Here is a 20,939-nt window from a genome sequence, read left to right on the forward strand (position 1 = left end):
CCTCAGCTGGGTGCAAGCCCAGACTCAGTCCTTGGGGAGGCTCTTTTCCCACGGGATACAAGAAATGAACCTCCTTATTTCATCCTGTGCTGGAGGGTGAATTTTTTTCTAGCTCAGCTTTTCACTGAAGGTTGAGTGTTTTGTAGGGGCCTCCATTCCAATTCTCTGCCTCCCCTGGGCTCAGGCTCCTCTGCCCACATGGGCACTGAACTCCTGAATTCCTAGGCAGCCACTAAGGCAGCTCAAGGGCTCCCCTTCCTCCCTTCCTCCCTTCCTTCCTCCCTCCCTCCCTCCCTTCCTTCCTTCCTTCCAGAGGGGAAGAGAGGAGAAAGAGAGGGAGAGAAACATCTATTGGTCACTTCCCGCATGCCCCACACTGGGAACCCTGCCTGCAACAGAGGCGACAGGGAATCAAACCAGTGACCGCTCATTCACAGGCTGGCACTCAACCCGCTGAACCACAGCAGCCTGGGCCCATGCTGTTTTTCAGTTCTCTTTTTATTTCTGGCATCTGGAGAATTCCTGTTTTTTTTTCTCTGCTCTGCATTTAAAATAATTTTCATTAAAAACAGTATACATGCTTATAAATGTCCGGCTAACCCAGAAAGGGTACACAAGACATTAGGAATAGTAAGTAGTTGCCTCTGGGGAGGAGACTGGCTAGGTAGAGAACCAGGGGGCCGATGGATTCTTTCTTTTCATATACTTGTTGTACCTGTTGGGCTGTGTGCCCAGACCCATACTATACATTCAAAAATATATACAATATAAAAAATTTAATACTGTATTTAGACCAGCAGTTCTGGATTTTTGTAGTAGGAGAGTTTTCATTATTTTACTAGAACTGGAGGCAAAACTGAGTCTTCACAGGCCATTAGAGCTCTCTGGCAGTACCGTGAGTGGTAAGTGTGTGACAAGGCCCACGAGTTCTGTGGGCAGCAACTCATTGCCTTATTGTCATGGAAAACAGTTAGACAATCCACAGAAAGTTGCACAGAATTGCTATATGGGCCAGCAATTCCAGTCTTAGGTAGATACCCAAGAGAAATGGAAACGTATGTCTCCACAGACACTTGTACCCAAATATTTATAACAGCATTATCCACAACAGCCACCTGGAGGAAACAATCCAAATGTCTATCAATGGATGAGTGGACTAACACACTGCGGTCTCTCTGTACAATGGAGGATTATTCAGCCATTAAAGGAGCAGAGTATTCCTGTCCCATGTGGCTCGGTTGGTTGGAGCGTGGTCCTGTAAACCAGAGGGTCACAGGCTTTGTTTTCGGCCAGGGCACATGCCTAGGTTGTGGGTTTGGGCCCGGTAGGGGTGCATACAAGAGCTGGCTGAGAAATGTTTCTCTCTCGCATCGATGTTTCTCTCTCTCTCTCTCTTCCTCCCTTCCTCTCTCTCTAAAATCTATAAGCATGTCCTTGGGTGAGGATAACATTTTTTTAGGAAAGAGCAGAGTACTAATATACACGGCAACTTGGATGAACTTCAAAAACCTTATGCTTAGTGAAAGAAGCCAGGCACAAAAGAGCACATATTATATGATTCTTTTTTTAAAAAAGATTTTATTTACTTCTTTTTAGAGAGAAGGGAAAGGAGGGAGGAAGAGGGAGAGAAACCTGGATGTGCAAGAGATCCGCCCATCACTTGCTTCTCACACACCCCTAAGCAGAGACCTGGCCTGCAACCCAGGCATGAGCCCTGACTGGGAACCGAACCAGGAAACTTTTGGTTTGCAGGCTGGCACCCAATCCACTGAGCCACACCAGCCAGGGATATCTGACTCCTTTTACATGATCTATCCAGAAAAGGCAAATCCATAGAAATAGCAGATTAGTGATTACCAGGGGTTGGGGCAGAAGAGAATGGTGAGTGATTGATTATTTGAAGAGTACAGTGATTATTTGAAGAGTACAGTGATTATTTGAAGAGTACAGTGATTATTTGATGAGTACAGGATGTTTTTAAAAGGTGTTGAGTGTAGAGAGACCTGGTGGCCGCACAGCGTTGCAGGTATACTGAATGCCACTGAAATGGTTCATTGTATGTTATGTGAATTTCACCTCGATTTAAAAAAGGAGTGGCACACAAATGCATGTAGTATGATTACAACTATAACATTAAAAGCATACAAGATTAACTAATACACTGTTCAGCTATACATAGATGTGTGAAAAAGAAAAAGTCAAGGGAATAATAAACACAAAATTCCCAACAGTGTTAATTAACATCTGGCAGGGAGGAAGGACCACCCAGGGTTTTTAATGATATTAACGACATTATATTTTCTAATGTGGGTACACAGATGTTTGTGTTCTTGCTATATATATATTTAATACTTAATAAAATTTAAAGTCATAATAAGGAAGGAAATCCGGTCACATGCTGCAACATGGATGAAGTTTGAGGGACATTATGCTAAGTGAAATAAATCGGGCACAAAGAGACCAATATTGTGTGATTCCTCTTGAAAGCAGTCAAACTGATGGGAACGGAGAGCGTGATGCTGGTCTCTGGGGGCCAGGCGAGATGGGGTGGGAGTCATCGTTTAGTGGGACAGCCTCTCTGTTTTGCAAGATGAGTAAGTTCTGGAGCCCTGGTTCACAACAATGTGAATACGCTTAGTGCTACGGAACTGCACTCTTAAAGGTGGTTAGCATGGTCCATTTTCTTGTGTGTTTTTACCACAATAAAAATTGTAGGGATTAGAATTTAATTTTGGATGTGGGAGACTTGACAAGTTCAGGTATGCATGAACTCGCCAAATAAAGTTGCGTGCTAGGGTAACAGTTGTGTTGTTGTTTTTTAACTGTAATATGAGCCAATTCTCAAAGACAACAAAAACATATTTAAAAAGTGGGACAGCATCAAACTAAAAAACTTGTGCACAGCAAAGGAAACCATCAACAAAATGAAAAGGCCACTATGGAATGGGAGAGTATGCTTACAAGTTTTATGATAGGGGGTTAATATCCAAAATATTTAAGGAACTCATACAAGTCAATAGAGAAAAATGAACAATTAGATTTAAAAATGAGCAGAGAAACCCAAGAGACGTTTTCCCAAAGAAGACATGTAAAAGCCAACAAGAACATGAAAAGGCGCTCAGCATCACTAATCACCTCACACCACTTAGAACAGCTATTAACCAAAAGGTCAGAGATAACCAGCGCTGGCTGGCGAGGAGGTGGGTGAAGGGGAGTCTCTGAGCTCTGCTGCACGTTGGTGCAGCCACTATGGAAAACAGCTGGGAGATTTCTCAAAACATTAAGCGTAGAACTACCATATTATCTACCACATGACCCAGCAATTCCACTTCTGGCTAGATATCTGAAGGAAACAGTCACTATCTCAAAGTGATATCTACACTGCCATGTTTATTGCAGCGTTTTTACAATAGCCAAAACATGGAAACAAACTAAGTGTCCACCATGGATGAATGGATAAAGAAAATGCCAGATATATATATAATCCTATATACAAATATTATTCAGCCATAAGAAAGAAGGAAATCCTGTTGTTTGCAACAACATGGGTGGATGCCGAGGGCATTCTGCTAAGTGAAATAAGTCAGATGAGAAAGACAAATACCATATGATCTTACACGTAGAATCTAACAAAAACCAAACTCATAGAAACAGAGAACGGATTGGTGGTTGGCAGAGGTAAGGTGTTGAGGGAAAGGGTGAAGGTGACCAAAAGGCACAAACTTCCAGTTATAAGTCTTGAGGATGTGACGTTCAGTGTGGTGACTATAGTTAACAGTAGTGTACTGCGTGTATATTTAAAAGCTGCTGAGCGAGGACCCTGACTGATGTGGCTCAGTGGATTGAGTGCTGGCCTATGGACCAAAGGGTCGCTGATTCGATTCCCAGTCAGGGCACATGCCTGGGTTGTGGATCAGGTCCCCAGTAGGGGGTGCGCGAGAGGCAACCATACACCGATGTTTCTCTCCCTCTCTTTCTCCCGCCTTTTCCCTCTGTAAAAATAAATAAATAAAAATCTTTTAAAATATAAATAAAGGTTGCTGAGAAAGTAATCTTAAAAGTTCTCATCAGAAGAAAAATGTATAAGTTTGTGAAGTGATGGATGTTAACTAAACTTATTGTGGTGATTATTTCACAACATAGACATATCAAATTGTTATGTTGTACATGAGAACTACACTAATACACTGTTATATAACGATGACATCTCAACAAAACTGGAAAATGGCATTGAGAAAGAGAAAAGTACAATATATTCATATAGAGAGCATTTTTAATTTAATTTTTATTTTTAATTAAAAAAATTCTTTACTTGTTTTTAGAAAGAGGGTAAGGGAAGGAGAAAAAGAGGGAGAGAAACATCAGTCAGTTGCCTCTTGAACTCCCCCAACCAGAGACCAGGGCTGACTGACCAGGAATCGAACTTGCAAACTTTTGCTTTGCAGGATGACCCCCAACCAACACACCAGCCACACCAGTCAGGACTATACAAAGCCGTTTTAATTTTATAGACAAGCAGTAACCTAATGTTTTTGAGGGGAAACCAGGAAATTACATTAAGAGACTGAAAAAAAAAACCTCACCCCAGCCCATTAGAATGGTTCATTTTGCAGAAAAATGTAACAATATCCTCATTTGTCAAAAAGTTTATTACATGTTGACACTAACTCAGTTGGAAGTTAAAAACAAATATATCTCAGAGAAATACTCAGAAGTCACCAGCTTGCCAGTCTGATCTCTTTTGAACAAGAATTAACGTTGAGAATAGACTTAGAATAAGGCAAGTGTGGAAGCAGGGAGGGTAACAGAGCAGAGAATGGCTGGATGTTAGGCAAACCCATCTTTTTTCCCCTGAGAAAACACAGCATTTTTCAGGTTGTCTTATAGTTACGTATAGCAGTTTAACTTATTTCCATTCGATGTATGTGTAAGATATCTTTAGACCAAGGCTGGTCTAAATATTTCCCCACATAGAATCCTTTTTTTTTTTTATGTGCTGATACCCATGAAAATGTGGGCACACTGTGTTGAAGATGACAGAGACTCACTTATCTGATTGGGCGCCTGAACACTTCATGCAACAGGATGATTCCATAACAGAATGTAAGTGTTATCCTCGACGACGTCAAAGTTCAAAATACCGGTAGTGGGAAATGTGAAGGGGAAACAACGGACAAATAGAAGTGTATAGACTCAATACCCTCAATTTAGAGAAAGGGCTTCAAGAAACCTTGCCTTGCCCTGGCTGGGTGGCACACTTAGAGAGTCATCCCGTACACCAAAAAGGTTTAGGGTTTGATCCCCAGTCAGGGCACGTACCTCGATTAGGGCACGTACAGGAGGCCACCAATCAATGTTTTTCTCACATCGATGAATCAGTAAACATGTCCTCAGGTGAGGACTGAAAAAAAAAGATACCTTGTCTTGACGTGACAAGATGGGAAATACAGGTTAGGGTCCACAAAGTGACCGAGTGACCGTTCGTTACTAAGCATAATGACATGGTCATATAGGGCAGGTAGTCTGTTTATATGCACCAGCGGGATAAGCACTTAGAGATATGGAAGCAAATGCCAGAAGAAGGGTCAGAAGGGGAGGCCCATGAAGAGATGCCTTAGGGAAGGAGGAGTGAAGGAGAGAGAGCAGGCTGCTGCTCCCCTTTAAAAACATTTCCAGACGATACAATTTTTTTTTGGAGGGGGAACTATTTTCATGTATTTACCTCGGTCATAATTTTCAAAAAGAAAAGAAATTCAACCCCTGAGAGGTTCTACAGGTTGAATATACCAATATGATAAATTCTCTCTGACCCAAGAGGTTCCAAGCAGCCCTGCGTTTCCCCATGATGTCTCCCGCACACCCACACCAGACTTGTCCCACAGTGGCTCCCTCCTCGCCCTCCGACCCTCTGACACCGACTTCCAAGCTTCCCATGTCAGCTGGCTCTGGGCTGAATGCCAAAGTGGAGGCTGCCGTGCCAACAGCCCACATAGAGGAGGTCACAGTGTGGTCTCTGTGATGAGGTCCCTGACATAACTGGGCAGGCACGAAAGACCTCTCTGGGCATCGGACTCCCCTAGGAGACCACAGGACACAAGTGTCACCTCTCCTGTCCTTTCAGCCTCACGCCTCAGACCTTGGCAGAGTTTCTGTTAGTGGTTGGCAGTTGGCTGGGGAGGCAAGAGGTGAGATTTCAGGGGGAGGTTGGGGAGCCACAGGACGGGGCCGCTGGGGATGTCTGTTGACCCCAGCCACTCCTCCTTCCCAACCAGGTTTCAGAGCCAGTCTACTATCTCCTGAGGTACCATCGTCGGGGCCACAGATGAAGGCTCTATACAGGAAGCTGAGTCTGGTGGCTGCCTGTATGCTTATGTTGTGGTTGACGGCCTTCTTCCTGGGCTGGGAGTCTAGTCAGAATGGCCTCAGTGAAAAGGCCAGAATGCACCCGAGGGCCTGCAAATGCCCAAGCGACACTTTCAGAAAGTGTACGTGTGCGTCCAAGATCCGCAAGTGCTCCCCCTGCCTCCACACTGCCGGAGACTCTGCCTGGTTTGACAGAAGCTTCGAAAGGGCCATTGAGCCCCTGCTGTCAGAGGAGCCCATGTCCCCCGATGCTCTGATATTGTGGTTGGTCAGTGCACAGTCTTGGTCTCTGTCCAACCCCAGTCCCTGACCCCAGGCCCTGGCTATCCCTCCCTTCGTGGCCCAGGCTCTAACCTTCTTTCACAGGTAGTGGGAATCTAGAATAAGCCCTTAAATTCCTCCCTCTGATGCTATGAACTTCAGGGCATGAAGTCAAAGAAGGAGTTTGAGAATCAGAAGCAGCAGCCGATTAAAATGTCTCCCAGCCCCTCCCTGGGCCGTGGGGGGTCCAGCTGCCTGACCTGCGCAGTGGTGGGAAACTCAAGATTCCTTCGGGGCTCTGGCCTTGGCTCCAGGATTAATCAGCACGACATGGTCCTCAGGTGGGTGCAGGGTAGGAGGAGGAGACCAGGACGGTCAGGCCAGATCCTCCGCCTCCCCCTAAGTCCATCCTGCCCTTCTTCCCAGGATGAACCAGGCCCCTGTCCAAGGCTTTGAGATGGACGTGGAGAACGTGACCACCGTTCGCATCATGTACCCCGACATAGCCAGCACTCGGGATCCTGGCACCCAACTGCTGCTGCTCCCTTTAAATGCATCTGGCCTGGACTGGTTCATGAAAGCACTGGAGAACCAGGATTACTTCTGGAAGCCGAGAAACCCTGGGTGTGGTGGCAGGGGGGCCTTGTAGGGGGTGACAGCAGGGACGCCAGAGAGACCCTTGTTGGATACTTGGGCACCCCTAGGGCTTATGTAAGCGTGGGACTGCTGTGTCAGTGACTCTGACACTACCCCCTCCCAATCCTTTTTTAGATTTCAAATACCCCAGCTCCCCAGTGGAAGTGGTCAGAGCGAAGACAAGGTGAGGGACCCAGAAGGGAAAAAGGGAAGGAGTAGGAGGACACTGTGGCTGCAGGCAGCCACGAGGTGGAGCGCAGGCCAGCATTCCTCCGTTTTCCCCAGGTCTCCATCATCAGCCTCACCTTCCTCAAGTATGTGCAAGAACGTTGGCTGAACTTACAGCCATTCAACGGAGACTATTCTCCATCTTCGGGACTCATGGCTTTGCTTTATGCCTTGCACACCTGTGACCAGGCGAGATATCTTGTGCAACTCACAGACTTTCATCCCTCTGCCACCAAAAAAAATAAATAATGTCTATTTTTCTCAGGGACTTTAGGTTAAGTCTAAAGTTTTCTGCCTGGCTTTCAGGACCCTGCATGATCCGACCCTTCTCTCCCCTCCTCTCTCCCAGGCTCACACTCTGGGCTCGTTGGCATTCCCCAAACACACCAACTGCCTGGTGCCTTCTCACTCACTGTTCCCTCTGCCCAGAATGCCCTTCTCTTGTCTCCTTGGGGAATCCTCTCTCTCCCTCCAATATGAGGAGGAGCTGCTAGTTGATGCTCTTTTTTTTTCTGGGCTCTGGGGTCACTCTGTGTGTTCAGAGTCTGTCTTCCCTGGAGAAGGGGAGCCCTGTTTTATCCCCAGCTCCAAGAAGATGCCTGTCGCACTCTCTGTTCAGTGAGTGTTTGCTGAAGGAAAGGTAGGTGGGCACGATGCAGGACCGGATCTAGCCTGCCACCCCATGGCTCTCTCCTGTCTTATCCTCTCTCCCAGGTGTCTTTGTTTGGTTTTGGAACAGACCATTTCCTGAAGTGGTCCCATTACTGGGATGATAAACATCGGTTCACAAGCGATATGCACAGTTTCGAAAGAGAAAGAGAGATCATCTTTAACTTGCAGTGTGAGGGGAAGGTTGCTGTCTACAGTTGAACTGGTTCTCAGCCTATTAAACCACTGGAGGCAGCGGGAGGCTGGCGGGCAGTCAAGGGGTCCTTGGAGCGCCGGAGAGGCCCTGGGGCTTCAGGAGCACCCTGGATGGAGATCACTCTGCTACCCAATAAAACCCTAGCTTCTGTCTCGCCTTGGATTCCTGTGGCCTTAGAGGGTGCATTCTGTTCCAGCTTCTCACTGGCAAACACACCACCGTGTGACCCGTGTATATATTGACCATATCACAAAATAAAATTAAATGAAAAAGGGGAAGAAGCAAACCCTAAGGTTGAAGACAAATCAAATGGACCTAACAGCACATCGGATTGATAGCATAAGCACCAGAGGAAAAATTTTTTTGAGTTCTCTTAGAACTCAATATGCTGTATATCTTTCGTAGGAGATAATTCTGTGGGCAGAAAGAACTACTAAGAAATTTTTAATTTCGCTCAATAGATTTATTATACTATTGGTATTATTTTTAAAGCTATATAATACACATCATGAAATAAAGGAAATAAGTAATTACACCAATACTATTAGGAACCAAATACACAATCAAATAGGTATAGTAAAAATCCTGTGACAGCAACTTCAAATATCAGTATTCACTCAACTTTAAAAATACTGTTACTGTGGTAAAATATACACAAAATTTACCTTTTTAACCATTTTATTTATCTGTAACCCCTCTCCCCACCCGTCTCCCCTTTGGCAACCATCAGCTTACTCTCTGTCTCTGGGTCTGTCTGTTTTGTTTATTTATTTTTAGATTCCACATATAAGTGAAATCATGTACTTGTCTTTCTCTGTCTGACCTATTTCACGGAACCTAATACCCTCGAGCTCCATCCATGTTTTCACAAAGGGAAGATCTCATTCTTTTCACTGCTAAGTAGTAATGCACTACATACACACCGCATCTTTTCTGTCCACTCATCTACTGACGGGCACTTGGGTGCCTTCCATATCTTGGCTATCGTAAGTAATGCTGCAATGAACATAGGGATGCTTGCATTTTTTTGAATTGTGTTTTTGTTTTCTTCAGATAAGTACCCAGAAGTGGTATCACTGGGTCACATGGCAGATCTATTTTTAACTTTTTGAGGAATCTCCATACTGTTTTCCACAGTGGTTGCACCAATTTGCAATCCCATCAACAGTGTACCTTTTTCTCTGTGTCCTCACCAGCACTTATTTGATTTTTTGATGATAGCCTGACATGTGTGAGGTAATATTGTGGTTTAGATTTGCATTTCTCTGATAATTAGAGATATTGAGCTCCTTTTCATATGCCTATTGCTATCTCTATGTTTTCTTTGAGAAATGTTTATTCAGCCTTAGCTGGTGTGGCTCAGTGGATTGAGTGCCAGCCTGCCAACCAGAAGGTTGTGGGTTCAATTCCTGGTCAGTACACATGCCTGGGTTGCCCAGCTAGGGGTGTGTGAGAGGCAACCAATTGATGTTTCTCTCACAGTCTTTCTCCCTCCCTTTCCCACTCTCTAAAAATAAATAAATAAAATCTTTTTTAAAATCTTAAAAAAAAAGAGAAATGTTTATTCAGGCCTTCTGCCCATTTTTAAACTGGCTCATTTGTTTTTTTGGTATAAGGCGTTCCTTATATATTTTGGATATTAATCCGTTATCAGATATCTTTTCCCATTCAGTAGGTTGTCTTTTTGTTTTGTTGGTGGTTTTCCTTGCTGTACAAAAACTTTTAGTCTGATATGGTCCCATTATTTTTGCTTTTGTTGCTGTTGCCCAAAGAGAGAGACATAGCCAAAAAGATATTGCTAAGACTGACGTAAAAGAATTTACTGCCTATGTTTTCTTTTAGGAGTTTTATGGTTTCAGGTCTGACTTTAAGTCTTTAATCCATTTGGAGGGTTTTTTTTGTTTGTTTTTTGGGATTTTTTTGCACATAGTATAGTAAAACTATGAAACTATGGTCCTCTTTCTTTCTTGCATGTATCTGTCCAATTTTCCCAACACCACTTATTGAAAAGGGTGTCCTATTGTACATTCTTGTATCCTTTATTGAAGATTAATTGACCATATAAGTGAAGATTTATTTCTTGGCATTCTATTCTATTCTAGTGATCTATATATGTTTTTATGTCATTACCATACTGTTTTGATTATTATAGCTTTGTAGTATAGTTTGAAATCAGGACATAGGATATCTCCCATTTTCAAGATTTCTTTGGCTATTTGGGATCTTTTGTGGTTTCATATAAATTTTCAGATGAGTTGCTCTAGCCACTTAAAAAATATTTTATTTATTATTAGACAGAAGGGAAGGGAGGGAGAAAGAGAGGGAGAGAAACATCAAAGTGTGGTTGCTTCTCACGTGCCCCCTACCGGTGACCTGGCTTGCAACCCAGGCATGTGCCCTGACTGGGAATTGAACCAGCGACCCTTTGGTTTGCAGACTGGCATTCAGGCCACTGAGCCACACCAGCCAGGTTGAGCTGCTTTAGCCATCTGAACCATTTTAAATCACATAGTTCTGTAGCATTAAGTACATTCATATTGCTGTGTAACCATCACCACCTTGAACTTACAATTTTCAAAGAATACTTTCTGCTCTGTCATCTAAATAGTTTAAACATCATAACATCCCAGTAACAATGGTCAATCCTGGTACTCAGGATTTTATTTTCTAAATATTTTTTTCCGCTAAAAGATTCCAGATCTGGACAAGAAAAGTACAAGGCCAACTTGAACATTAAACATGGGACATTTTGAGCATCACAAGTATCAACTGTCATGATAGAATCACAGTGAATATATAAAAATCCTTGATATAATGATACTCAAAGAGAAATAAAAACAACTCATTGGAGGAGACTTAGTGCATCAGCTGGAGGGGGAGCATTTATCCTGCCTTCTTGGTAGAAACAGTAGTTCAAGATAACCTAATAGCCACAGTTAATTATACCCAAAACAAGTATCTACTACATCCAACAAACACACAGAACCTAACAAAATGCAAACATCCCTCTTACAACTGAGAGCACATTTACCACCTCCCCAAGGGCACTAAGGTGAACTTGCTTTCAGGCTAGGAGCCAGATCCCAAGAATCCCCAGACGTGTGGCCAGTGAAGCTGCGCAGCACCGCCTTGTCCCAGATGCTGGACCCATTACGGCTTTATGCACACATTGTTCAGAGGACTGAAGTTAGCCACTATAAAGACAGGAGAGAGGTTGGAAAAGAATGGGTGGGAAATCGCTGCTGCCTTTTCTATTTAATTTTTAAACCATGTGCATGCAACTGTTTCGTTTGAAATAAATAAAAAGAAAATCGACCAAAAAAAGTTTGGTTGGGTAGATGTTTACTTTTAACCACATTACAAAGTTTTTGCATAGATTTTGTTCTCAAGAGGGACGGAAGTCTCTTGCTTTCCCTTCCCTGCTTCATGCTCAACAGCCCTGCATTGGGAGTAGATGGCATTCCTCTCAAAGCCACCTCATCAGCCTCGGTACATATTCTTGTCCTTTTCATTCCTGTCTCCATTATACTTGATTTCCAAGTCCTCCCTTACCAGCTGGACCTTGGGCTGAATGCCAAGGCGGAAGCGGTCTAATCCACAAAGCCGACATACAGGAACTCACACTGTGACTTGTGGGGCAGGGTCCCTGATATAATGGGGCTGGCATGAAGGACCCCATTGGGCATCCACCCTTTCTCCAGGGAGGTCACAGGACAAACCAGATGCCACCCCTCCCCTTCCTCCTCTCAGCCTCCTCAGCAGAGCACCCTGTACGGCACAGCAGGTAGCTGTGGAGACAAGAGGTGAAGTGTTGGAAGGAGGAGTGGTGAGGAGGGCTGAGGAAGTGGGGAGGCTCCCAGGGCCGTGAGATGTGGTGGAGCCTGCGATTGCAGCTCCTACTTTCCCCAGCACTTGGTGCCTCAGTCAGCCTGCCACTTGCGCTTAGGACAGGAATGGAGCCATAATGATGGGTTTTAGGTTGTGAGCAGCCTTGATGCTTTCCTGTGCCCGATGTTTCTGCTCTTTGGTTGGGAAGGTCTAACCTGAACGATGCTAGCTGGTGCAACTCCAAGAGCCCACCATTGCTCCCAGGACCCGCAGGTGCACCCTGGACTCCATACACCCAGGACATCCAGTCGGCTGGACAGACACTTTGGAAGGGCCCTCAAGCCCCCTCTTCCTCTAAGATGTTCTGTGATGCTTTCCCTGGCCTCATCCTGAGCGGCCAGTGCGTCTCCTCTGGGCATCCAAGGCATTCTGCTAGTGCCTGCGTCCAGGCTCTCTCTCCCCTAAAGATGAGCTACCCTTTTCAGTGCCTGTTGTGGGCGTTGTGACACACAGGTTTGATGAATATTTGCTAAATGAATGAAAAGCTGGATTAGGGGCAGAGGGCAGCAACCAGCCCATCCTATCTCATCTGCAAAGCTTCACTATTTGGGGTGGGGCAGCAAGCTGTTGGGCCCTTAATCAGGAGAGACAGTAGCATCCAAAGGCATGACTTGTGGAGTCCTAATGCAATAGTAAAAGGTGAGAAAACCAGCCCGCTGGAATGCAAGACTACTTTTGGCCAGCAACAAGCCTTAGACTCTCGGATCTGACCAACAGGGCTGGAATATTCAGATACGGCAGAGATGATGACAGGAAGCAGGACAGGAGGTGTGGGAGCAACGCACTGAATAAAGGCCTCCCCGGCTCCCTCACCTCCACAACCACCAGTAATTAAAGAAGAACCAAATCTGAATAGCAATTCTCATCCCTCTCCCTGCTGCACACCAATGACCAGTGCTAGGAATGGCGAGCATCGTGCTCAGGACACTATCAGGCCTTGGCAGAGCCTCACCTCCCTCTGCTGACCCCAGACCCACTCAGCTTTTTCCCTCCAAGACCTCCCATTGGCATCAAGCTTCAGGCCCTATGAAGGCATCTAAAGAGCTGGTGGCATTGGTAACAAAGGCTGCTGACGTAAATGAACTGAGGTCAGCGGGACCAGGGAGTGCGGTCCGTCCCTCTCTGGAGAAGCCTCACTCCCCATCCGCTCTTCCTTCGGGCTCTGGGTACACTCGGGCCCCAGTAGGGTGGATGGAACATATTCCAAGGCCCCAGGGCACGGGGCTGGAGACCCCATACTCTTGTTCTTCCTCCTTCCTCCCTTGCCCAATTTCTAAATGTGGTGAGCAGAGCTGGGCCTGCCCCCGCCCTGCTGTGCCCGCATCCATGGAGGGATATCATTGCTTGGGGCACACCAACAGCCCTGCCCCAGCCCACCATCACCCCTGCTCTTCAGGCTTGCGCGTTTGCAGAGAGCCCAGCTACTCCTTTCCTCAGCTCTGGGAGCAAGTCGGTGGTTATCGGGTCCAAAGGTAGGAGGTACTGTGTGTGGGTGGGAGGGAGTGCAGCTGGAAGTGTCATCTGTCCTAAGACCCAACTAAACTGACCAGCTGCCTGATAAGGGACCTGTCCCATGGGCTGAGATGACACCTGCATGCAAAGTCTTGGTGAATGTTGCTGAACGTTGAACGTTGGCGGAACATTGCCTTGGTGCTTTTGTGGGTGAGGCATCCCCACCTCCACAGGTACTTTTGGAGGCTCTGTTGCTGGCCCCAGAGCTAGAGGCTCTGAGGTAGCTTACCAGGCACCTCTGCAGAGGTACCACGGAACCGGTAGAACCGGCAGGGTGTCTACCTGGTTTGACCAGTGCTCCCAGGTGGGCCCTGAGCTCCTGATGGAGTTGGGGACCCCCTATCTCCAGAGGTCCTGGGCTCTGAGTTGCATCCCCTCCCTCTAAAACACCTTTCATCTGCTGCAAGCTCTCTCCCTTACTTCCAGTAGGTATGAGGGGCTTAAGGCCTTGGCTTATGACCTCTCAATAACAGTTCTGAGAAGAAACTCCAAGGTGAAAAACAGTGTCCCTCAGTCAGCCTCTAAGCTACAAAACCAGAGCGGGAGGTCAAAGAAGGAACCGGGAGGAGTCTTGTCTGTCCCTGAGAAGTCCTAGCATAGAAAAGGCCAGGGGAGGGTTTTGAGCCACAGAGAATCTGATCAGGGGCAGGAACTAGGCCAGCATCTCCAGGGCCCCACACCTAGCTCTGGGGGATTCTGAACTATCTTTTTACTAAGTGTCTGGGGCTCAGTTCCATGCATGGGTTTTGGGAACAAAACTCCAGCAGCTATGAATAGCTCCAATCCCACTCTGCGTGGTGCAACGGGGCACGATGGGGCCTAAGCCCCGAGTAAGTAGGTCTGGGTATAGGGGTGCTGCTCTCAACTCCACATTCTTAGCTGGGCCTTGGCTCCATCCTCGGACTTGGGTAAGAGGAATTCCAGATTACGGTTGGAGTACTAGAGGAAGGTCATGCCCTGCTTCTTTAAAGAAAACTGTTCTCTTTTAGGTTTTTAGGAAGTTGCCAATGACAGGTCTTAAGCCTATGAACCGCACACTTCAGTCCAGACTCTCTCCACGGGGGCCAGTCCGTAAGTGACAGGCACTGCCCCTGCCCACGCTCCTTACCAGCGTGATACCTGGTTGGACTACAGGGAACTGGAGTTGGTTTCAGCTGTTATGCCCAGGAAGGGCCACCCCATGGACATTCACCCAGAGCAAATGGGGAATGAAGCCAGACTGACCTTCTGAACTGCAGAGACCGACTTTAGCCACTGGTCAGCTCAGTGTCTTTGAAGCCCCAGAATATGTCTTAAGTCAAGGACTTATAAGGGCTCCTCCTAATCCGTGAGTCCAGATCTAGACCCCAAGGCCCTCCCCAATCTACCTCCCAGCCCACCCGACCAGCCCCAGCCCCAGCACTGTGCCGAGGGCAGACTAGCCTTCTCACCAGTAGGCTGGGCGCCCCTCCCAACACCTCTCCCGCTCAGGCCCTCTTTCCTCGGTGCCTGGAATTCCTACAGCACTTCTCTTCCGCACGCAGAACTGTCTGACTCATTGATGATGTCTGTCCCTCCTTGGCAGCTGGATTCCAGCTCCCTGCGGACGGGGGCTTTCCTTTGCATCTTCTGGAATCCTTCTCTATCAGAACGCAGGCTGATCACAAATTCGTGCCACCTGACAGGAATCTTTGGCAAAGTCTTCCTTCACAGATGCCCTTGGTGCTGCTACCACCCAGCAACACAGGTGGAGACAGCAGCAGAGAACAGTTGCAAAGATCCGAGGTTTATTGTTGAAAGGAAGGTGAAAAAGAGGGCAAAGGGCTGGGATAACAAACTCTAGATGACAGGCAGTACATGCCCCTTGGCCAGGGCTAGGCACTCCTCTGGGTGACCCTGTAGGCTACCAGGCAAGAGTTCTGTGCCTCATCCCCATGCTAGTTGGGGCCTTCCCCCAGCCTTGCAGGTTTCCTTCCCTCTTCCCAGGAACGCCAGCTGACCTGGGGCTCCCAGGTTGGATGGCAGAGCTGGACCTTTCCTTTGGCAAACCTGCAGCTGTGTGGAGGAGCCACGACCCACTCTACAGCCATCTGTTGGTCTGTGTGCCCCCGGACTGGCCTGCATCCTGCCCTGGCTGAGGCCGCTACCTGGAGGTGGCCTGTGAAGCGCTGGGACTGGGGCTGGGACTGGGGCATAGCAGGACTGGCCCCGGGGATGTCAGACTTTGAGTCAGAGACTCGTCCAGCTTGCGGGTCTCAGCCTCCAAGACAGTGGCCTCCGGGGCCTGGGCCACGGCGAGAAGGGAGTGGGAGAGGCTGTGGTGCAGGCCCACTAGCTCACGGCTGGTCTGGACCGAGCGAGCGATATAGTCCTGCTTCTGCTTCCGCTCCAAGGCCAGCTGGGCTCTCAGCAGGGCCACCTGGTGGGCAGGAAAACCAAGAGAGAGAGAGCAGGTGAGGGTCTTGAATGGGTCCCAACTCTTCCTGCTCTGCTCCTGTGGCTTTGAGACCAGCTTGGAACCAAGTTTATCACATCTACACACCTCGGGATCAGGCTTTACAGTGTTTGTGGGAGGGGCCCCTGGGAATCGCAGAATCCAGTGATCGTCAACCCTGGCTGCACAGGAGACTCAAGTAGGGAGCTCGAACGACAAGACTATCCCTCACCTTTCCTGGGGGATAACTCACATGTAAAAATGCCCAGGTTTGAGTGCACATCTTGATGAATGTGACTATGTACATACCCGTGTATTGACATAACAGCTATCCCGGCCAAGATACAGAATATTTTCATCACTGCAGGAAGTTCCATCGTGTCCTTTTTGGAAGCTTTTGAGAAATATTCTGACTTCATTAGACTGGGGCGAAGCCTGGGCACCAGCATTTTATTCAGGGCCCCCGAGGTGGTTCTGATGTGCAGCCAGGGTTGAGAATCCCCGACTAACCAGCCCTCCACCTCTCAGACGGGTATACTGGGACTGCCAGGAGGTGAAGTATTGGGAGCTCAGGGCGCACGCAGGACTAGTGTGGGGTGAGAGAGGCTCCTGGGGTGCAAAATGTAAGAAGGCACTCCAGGACGACAGCTAGGGGCTCCCAAGTTCTACTCCCAAGGTGCCTCTCTCGCTTCATCCTAATCCAGGCCCTGTCTCAGGGATTGCTTTGTATGAATTCAAAGGAATAGCTCAGGTCTAGCTGTATAGTCAGGTGCTGCCAGGAGGGACTACGGATTTCTAAAACAGGCTCAGAAGTAAACATTCCACAGTTCTTTTTACTCCTGAGCCTTGAAAGACAGGGGAACCTTTAGTGAGGCCTAAGAGGAAAGAAGGAGTTCTATACAGTTTCTCTGAGCGCGGCAGCTTGACCTGAGCCCGAGGACTCGGCGGGGCCCAGGGCCGGGCTGCTCTGCCTGGTGTGCCGGCCACAGTCCTGCCTGCAAGGGTGCAGGCGAGGGCAGAGGAGGCTGGGAAACTCCCACTTGCTCTACTGTGCTCCTAGACTCTTCTGCTCCTTAGTCCTCTTCCCTGTCATCTCCCTCCCTGGGTAGGAACCTGAAGGTCTGGGGCCGGGAACATGCTTTCTTCCCCATTCCTGCTCTATCCATATGGGAGGGTGTTAGAAGCGGGTTCTTCTTGTCTCCCACGCAGACTGAAGTTCTCTGAGGTGGGAACTGTTTCTGCTCTCCCTGCGGAAGGTTCATAATGGGCCAAGCACACGGCAGATGTAAAGCCAGTTGCCAGAGTGCAAGGGAGGGAAAGGGGGCTTAGAAAACATATCCTTCTAGAACGTACCTCTTTCTGCAGTTCAGCCAAGTGCTTGGCCTCTAAGGGGCCCTTCTGTCCTCTTCCATTCTGTGGAAGACAAATGCCATTCCTGTTGGAAGAGGCCTTCCTACCCTGGGGGTTCTGTGGGCACCCTCAGCTGGCTCGCCACAATCCTGAGGCCCAGGGCAGGGGCGATGGGTCAGAAGTGTCTGAACTCAGACTGAGTGCTATGGGGCACTGGCCCTGGGGCAAGGAGAGGCCCAAACCAGCCCAACGGGTGATGCCACAGGGACCTGACGCTGAGCTTCCGAAAGGTGTGGACAGCAGTGGGTTTGGGAGGCACCTTTTCATGTGCAGGAGAACACCATGCACTGCTCTGTGCTAGCCCTGGGCTGTGATGCAGAGAGGAAGTAAGACCAGGTGCCTGCCCTTGGGAAGCTCTTATTAAAGGAAGGGGGATGGAAAGCTGGGAGATGTTCAGCCACCAGAAACAGTCTGCCCACCAGGGGGCCGAGCTGTCTACCAACAGGCATAGCTCAGTTAAAAGAAGCTGGTTTGGGAAATCCTGCCCAAACTCCTTACCCCAAAAAGGGACTCTGGCCCCAGGAAATACCATGGTCACTAATCTTGCAAATTCAATTATTTCAAGGGGCAATGAGGTCTGCGGTCTGCAAAGCTGCTATCAAGCTTGGCTCTGGGAGCAGGAAGATTAGACCTCGGTGAAGGCTGAGTTCCTCAGAATGCAGGGCTGCTGGCCTTGACTCCACCCCACCCCCTGATGTGGGGCTTCCTTCCTAGGTCCGGGACAGACTGAGCAGGGCTGGCTGGGGCAAAACCCAGTCAGGGGGGGCTCTCTGGATTGCCGAAGGAGCTGTCTCCCCTCGCAAGGGCAGCCTCGGGTATGCCCCGCAGAGGGCTATTTCTGGTGGCTGAGGATGGCTCTCCTGAGGCTGCAATCAATGAAATGCAGTAAACCTGAAGTGTGGGCAACGATGCTGCGGCTTCGCTGTCCCCTGTCCGCGATGCACGCAGGAAATCCCTCTTCAGCTTCCTCCGCTCTCGCTCCACCTGCCAGGGTACAAGTGAGAAGTCAGGGCTTGGCTTGGCGCTGGGGCTGGTGCAGAGCTGCCTTTTTCCAGAGAAGGCCAATGCGTGTGTGGGTTTGCGTGGAAGGGGCCAGCAGTCGTGGGAAGCTAGACTCCTGGTTGTGGGGAACACATGCCGGGACAACCCTGAGTGCGGGGAAGGGCTCCTGGGCCGCAGAGGCAGGGCCAGCCTCTCAGGCCTCTGGATCAAGGGTCAGCAAACATTTCTGTGGAATTGGGGCTTTGTGGGCCACTTGATCTCTGTTGCAACTATTCAGCTCCATTACTGCGGCCTGCAAGGAGCTGTACACAACACGTGAACGATCGGGCATGGCTGTGTTCCCATAAAACTTTATTTTCAGAAGTAGGCAGCAGGCTGAATTTGGCCCTCAGGCTGCAGTTTACCAGCCCTTGCTCTGGGGGCTGCACCAGATGTAGGGATCATGCCCCCTGGACCCTGAAGGAGGGGGCTGAGGACGGAAGTTACCTGCTCCAAGGTGGTCCGCAGCTGGACATTGTGGCGCTGCAGCCTGCTCCGGTCAACCTCCAGCTGTGCCACCACTTGCTGTAGCTGTTCAAGCCTTTGTCCCCATGGCTGCTTCTCCTCCATCCCGGCACCAGGCTCATCCTCCACTCCTGAGACCTGTGGGAGAGGACTGTGAATCTCACCTGGGCAGCCCCGTAGCCAGTGGGGAAACAGGTACAGGGGTGAAGGGACCAAACCGGCAGTTCTGGGATTTAGGATACAATTCCCAAGAGAAGAGGACAAGCTCCTGGGCAGGAGCTCCCCCTTGGGTCATCGGTTCCCACCAGGCCCCCAGCTCACCTCCCCCAGCAGTACACCCGCTTCTCCTCTGGGCCCCAGTTCTGCTCTGCTGGACGGGCCGGGGCTGTGGAGCCGCTCCTCTAGAGCCTGTCTGGTGAGCTGCAGCTCATCCTGGGGTATCAGGTGTGGAACAAAATCACGTCATGGCAACCTCACACCCAGGTTCATTCCATCCTCCACCCTCAGTCACTGTTCTCATCAGCCTCTGAGCTTTTCCAGGGCAGAACCTTCATTTTACAGGCGGATAAAACAAAGGAGCAGAGAGGGATCTGCCCAGGGATATACGGTGGGCTAGGACTACTGAAGCCTGTGTCGTTTTAGACCTCCCATAAGCTAAGTGATAACGTGGCACACTGGGGAGAGAGCTTGGACCTCGGAGCCACACAGAGCCCGGTCTTATGTCATCGCTTACTGGCTAGATGACTATGGTCAGGAGCTCTCTCCAAACCCCAGTTTCCTCATCTATAAAATGACTACATGCTCAATGAAGCAGAGATCAAACCTTTGGAGTTACGTCCCTTTAGATAAATGCGGAACCTAGTGCCAGACCTGTTCCAGGGCGCCTGTGTTTCATAAACGGTAACGGGCACGAAGAGAGACAAGGCGAGTGTGCCCGTGTGGGGGGAGGTTGTCGGGGAGAGGGAAGAGCGTCACAGTAAAAAGACTGCTCGGATATAATTCTGCTTCTGCCATTTACTAGCTGTATGACCTTGGACAAGTTATTCAGCCTCTCTCAACTGCCATTCTTCAACTGTAAAATGAAAATAACAGTTCCTACTCCTCAGGCTTGTTGTGGAAGAAAGTGAGAGTAACAATGCCCAGCACATAAAATACTTAAAATAAAAAATGGCACCACTGCGAGGAAGGGCTGCCTCTGAAAGGCGTCCTTGAGTGGGTGTGGCAGGAGAGACCCCAACTGGAGCCACATTATTGAGTGAATACTGCTCAGTAACCCAACAACATGGACAGAAGTGCCTCCTGACCAGCTGTACACCTTACTTTTTCTGTGTATAAGAATGGCCTGGAAATGAGAAAGTTGTTTCACTTACTGAATGCTTCCTTCCTATGCACTTCGTACATACTATCTCATTTCATAAATAAAACGGCACTCTGGGGCTGGTACCATCATTCCCTATTTTATCCATGAGAAAGCCAATGGTTAGAGAAGGAAGGCACTCACCTAGGGTCACACAGCTAACAAAGTGCAGAACTGTATTGCAAACCCAGGAACTTGACTCCAAAGTTCATAAACGTAATCCTTCCCTGCATGTTGCCCTTTAACCAGAGCAGAGCACTGGGAGCTCCCAGAAGCCAAGTCCCTGCAGAGCTGTGTGTCTGAGATGACGAAGGGGTTCTCTGGGCTCAGCACAAGGATGCAGAGCTTATCTCCCAGGAAAAATGGCCTTGGTTCCTCTTGGCAAAAGAGACAATGCCTTCCTTGGTCCAACGGCCAGCCCAGTTTTCCTGACTGCCTGCTCTGTGCGGGCCTTGCGCTCAGTGCTAGGGGTGCAGAGATGACTAAGACATGGCCCTGAC

At 48.6% G+C, this 20,939-nt stretch overlaps 1 protein-coding gene across 10 annotated transcripts in view; it reads right to left on the reverse strand.

Annotated features, from left to right (window-relative positions):
• Positions 1 to 15,497: 15,497 nt before the first annotated feature.
• Positions 15,498 to 20,939, reverse strand: part of CEP250 (centrosomal protein 250) — a 42,522-nt gene continuing 37,080 nt past the window's right edge. For 9 of the 10 annotated variants that reach the window (XM_071221768.1, XM_071221766.1, XM_045194640.3 and 6 more), the window contains 5 exons: positions 19,404 to 19,514; positions 19,065 to 19,220; positions 18,468 to 18,560; positions 17,520 to 17,579; positions 15,498 to 16,151 (listed from right to left, as the gene is read on the reverse strand). In XM_071221768.1, coding sequence (XP_071077869.1) covers positions 15,876 to 16,151; positions 17,520 to 17,579; positions 18,468 to 18,560; positions 19,065 to 19,220; positions 19,404 to 19,514 — 696 coding nt within the window. In that variant the 3' untranslated portion in view covers positions 15,498 to 15,875. The remainder of the gene's footprint in view (positions 16,152 to 17,519; positions 17,580 to 18,467; positions 18,561 to 19,064; positions 19,221 to 19,403; positions 19,515 to 20,939) is intronic. The other variant, XM_071221767.1, reaches the window with a different exon arrangement.

The sequence above is a fragment of the Desmodus rotundus genome, chromosome 6 (genome assembly GCF_022682495.2).
Source record: "Desmodus rotundus isolate HL8 chromosome 6, HLdesRot8A.1, whole genome shotgun sequence".
In the NCBI taxonomy this organism is placed as follows: domain Eukaryota; kingdom Metazoa; phylum Chordata; class Mammalia; order Chiroptera; family Phyllostomidae; genus Desmodus; species Desmodus rotundus.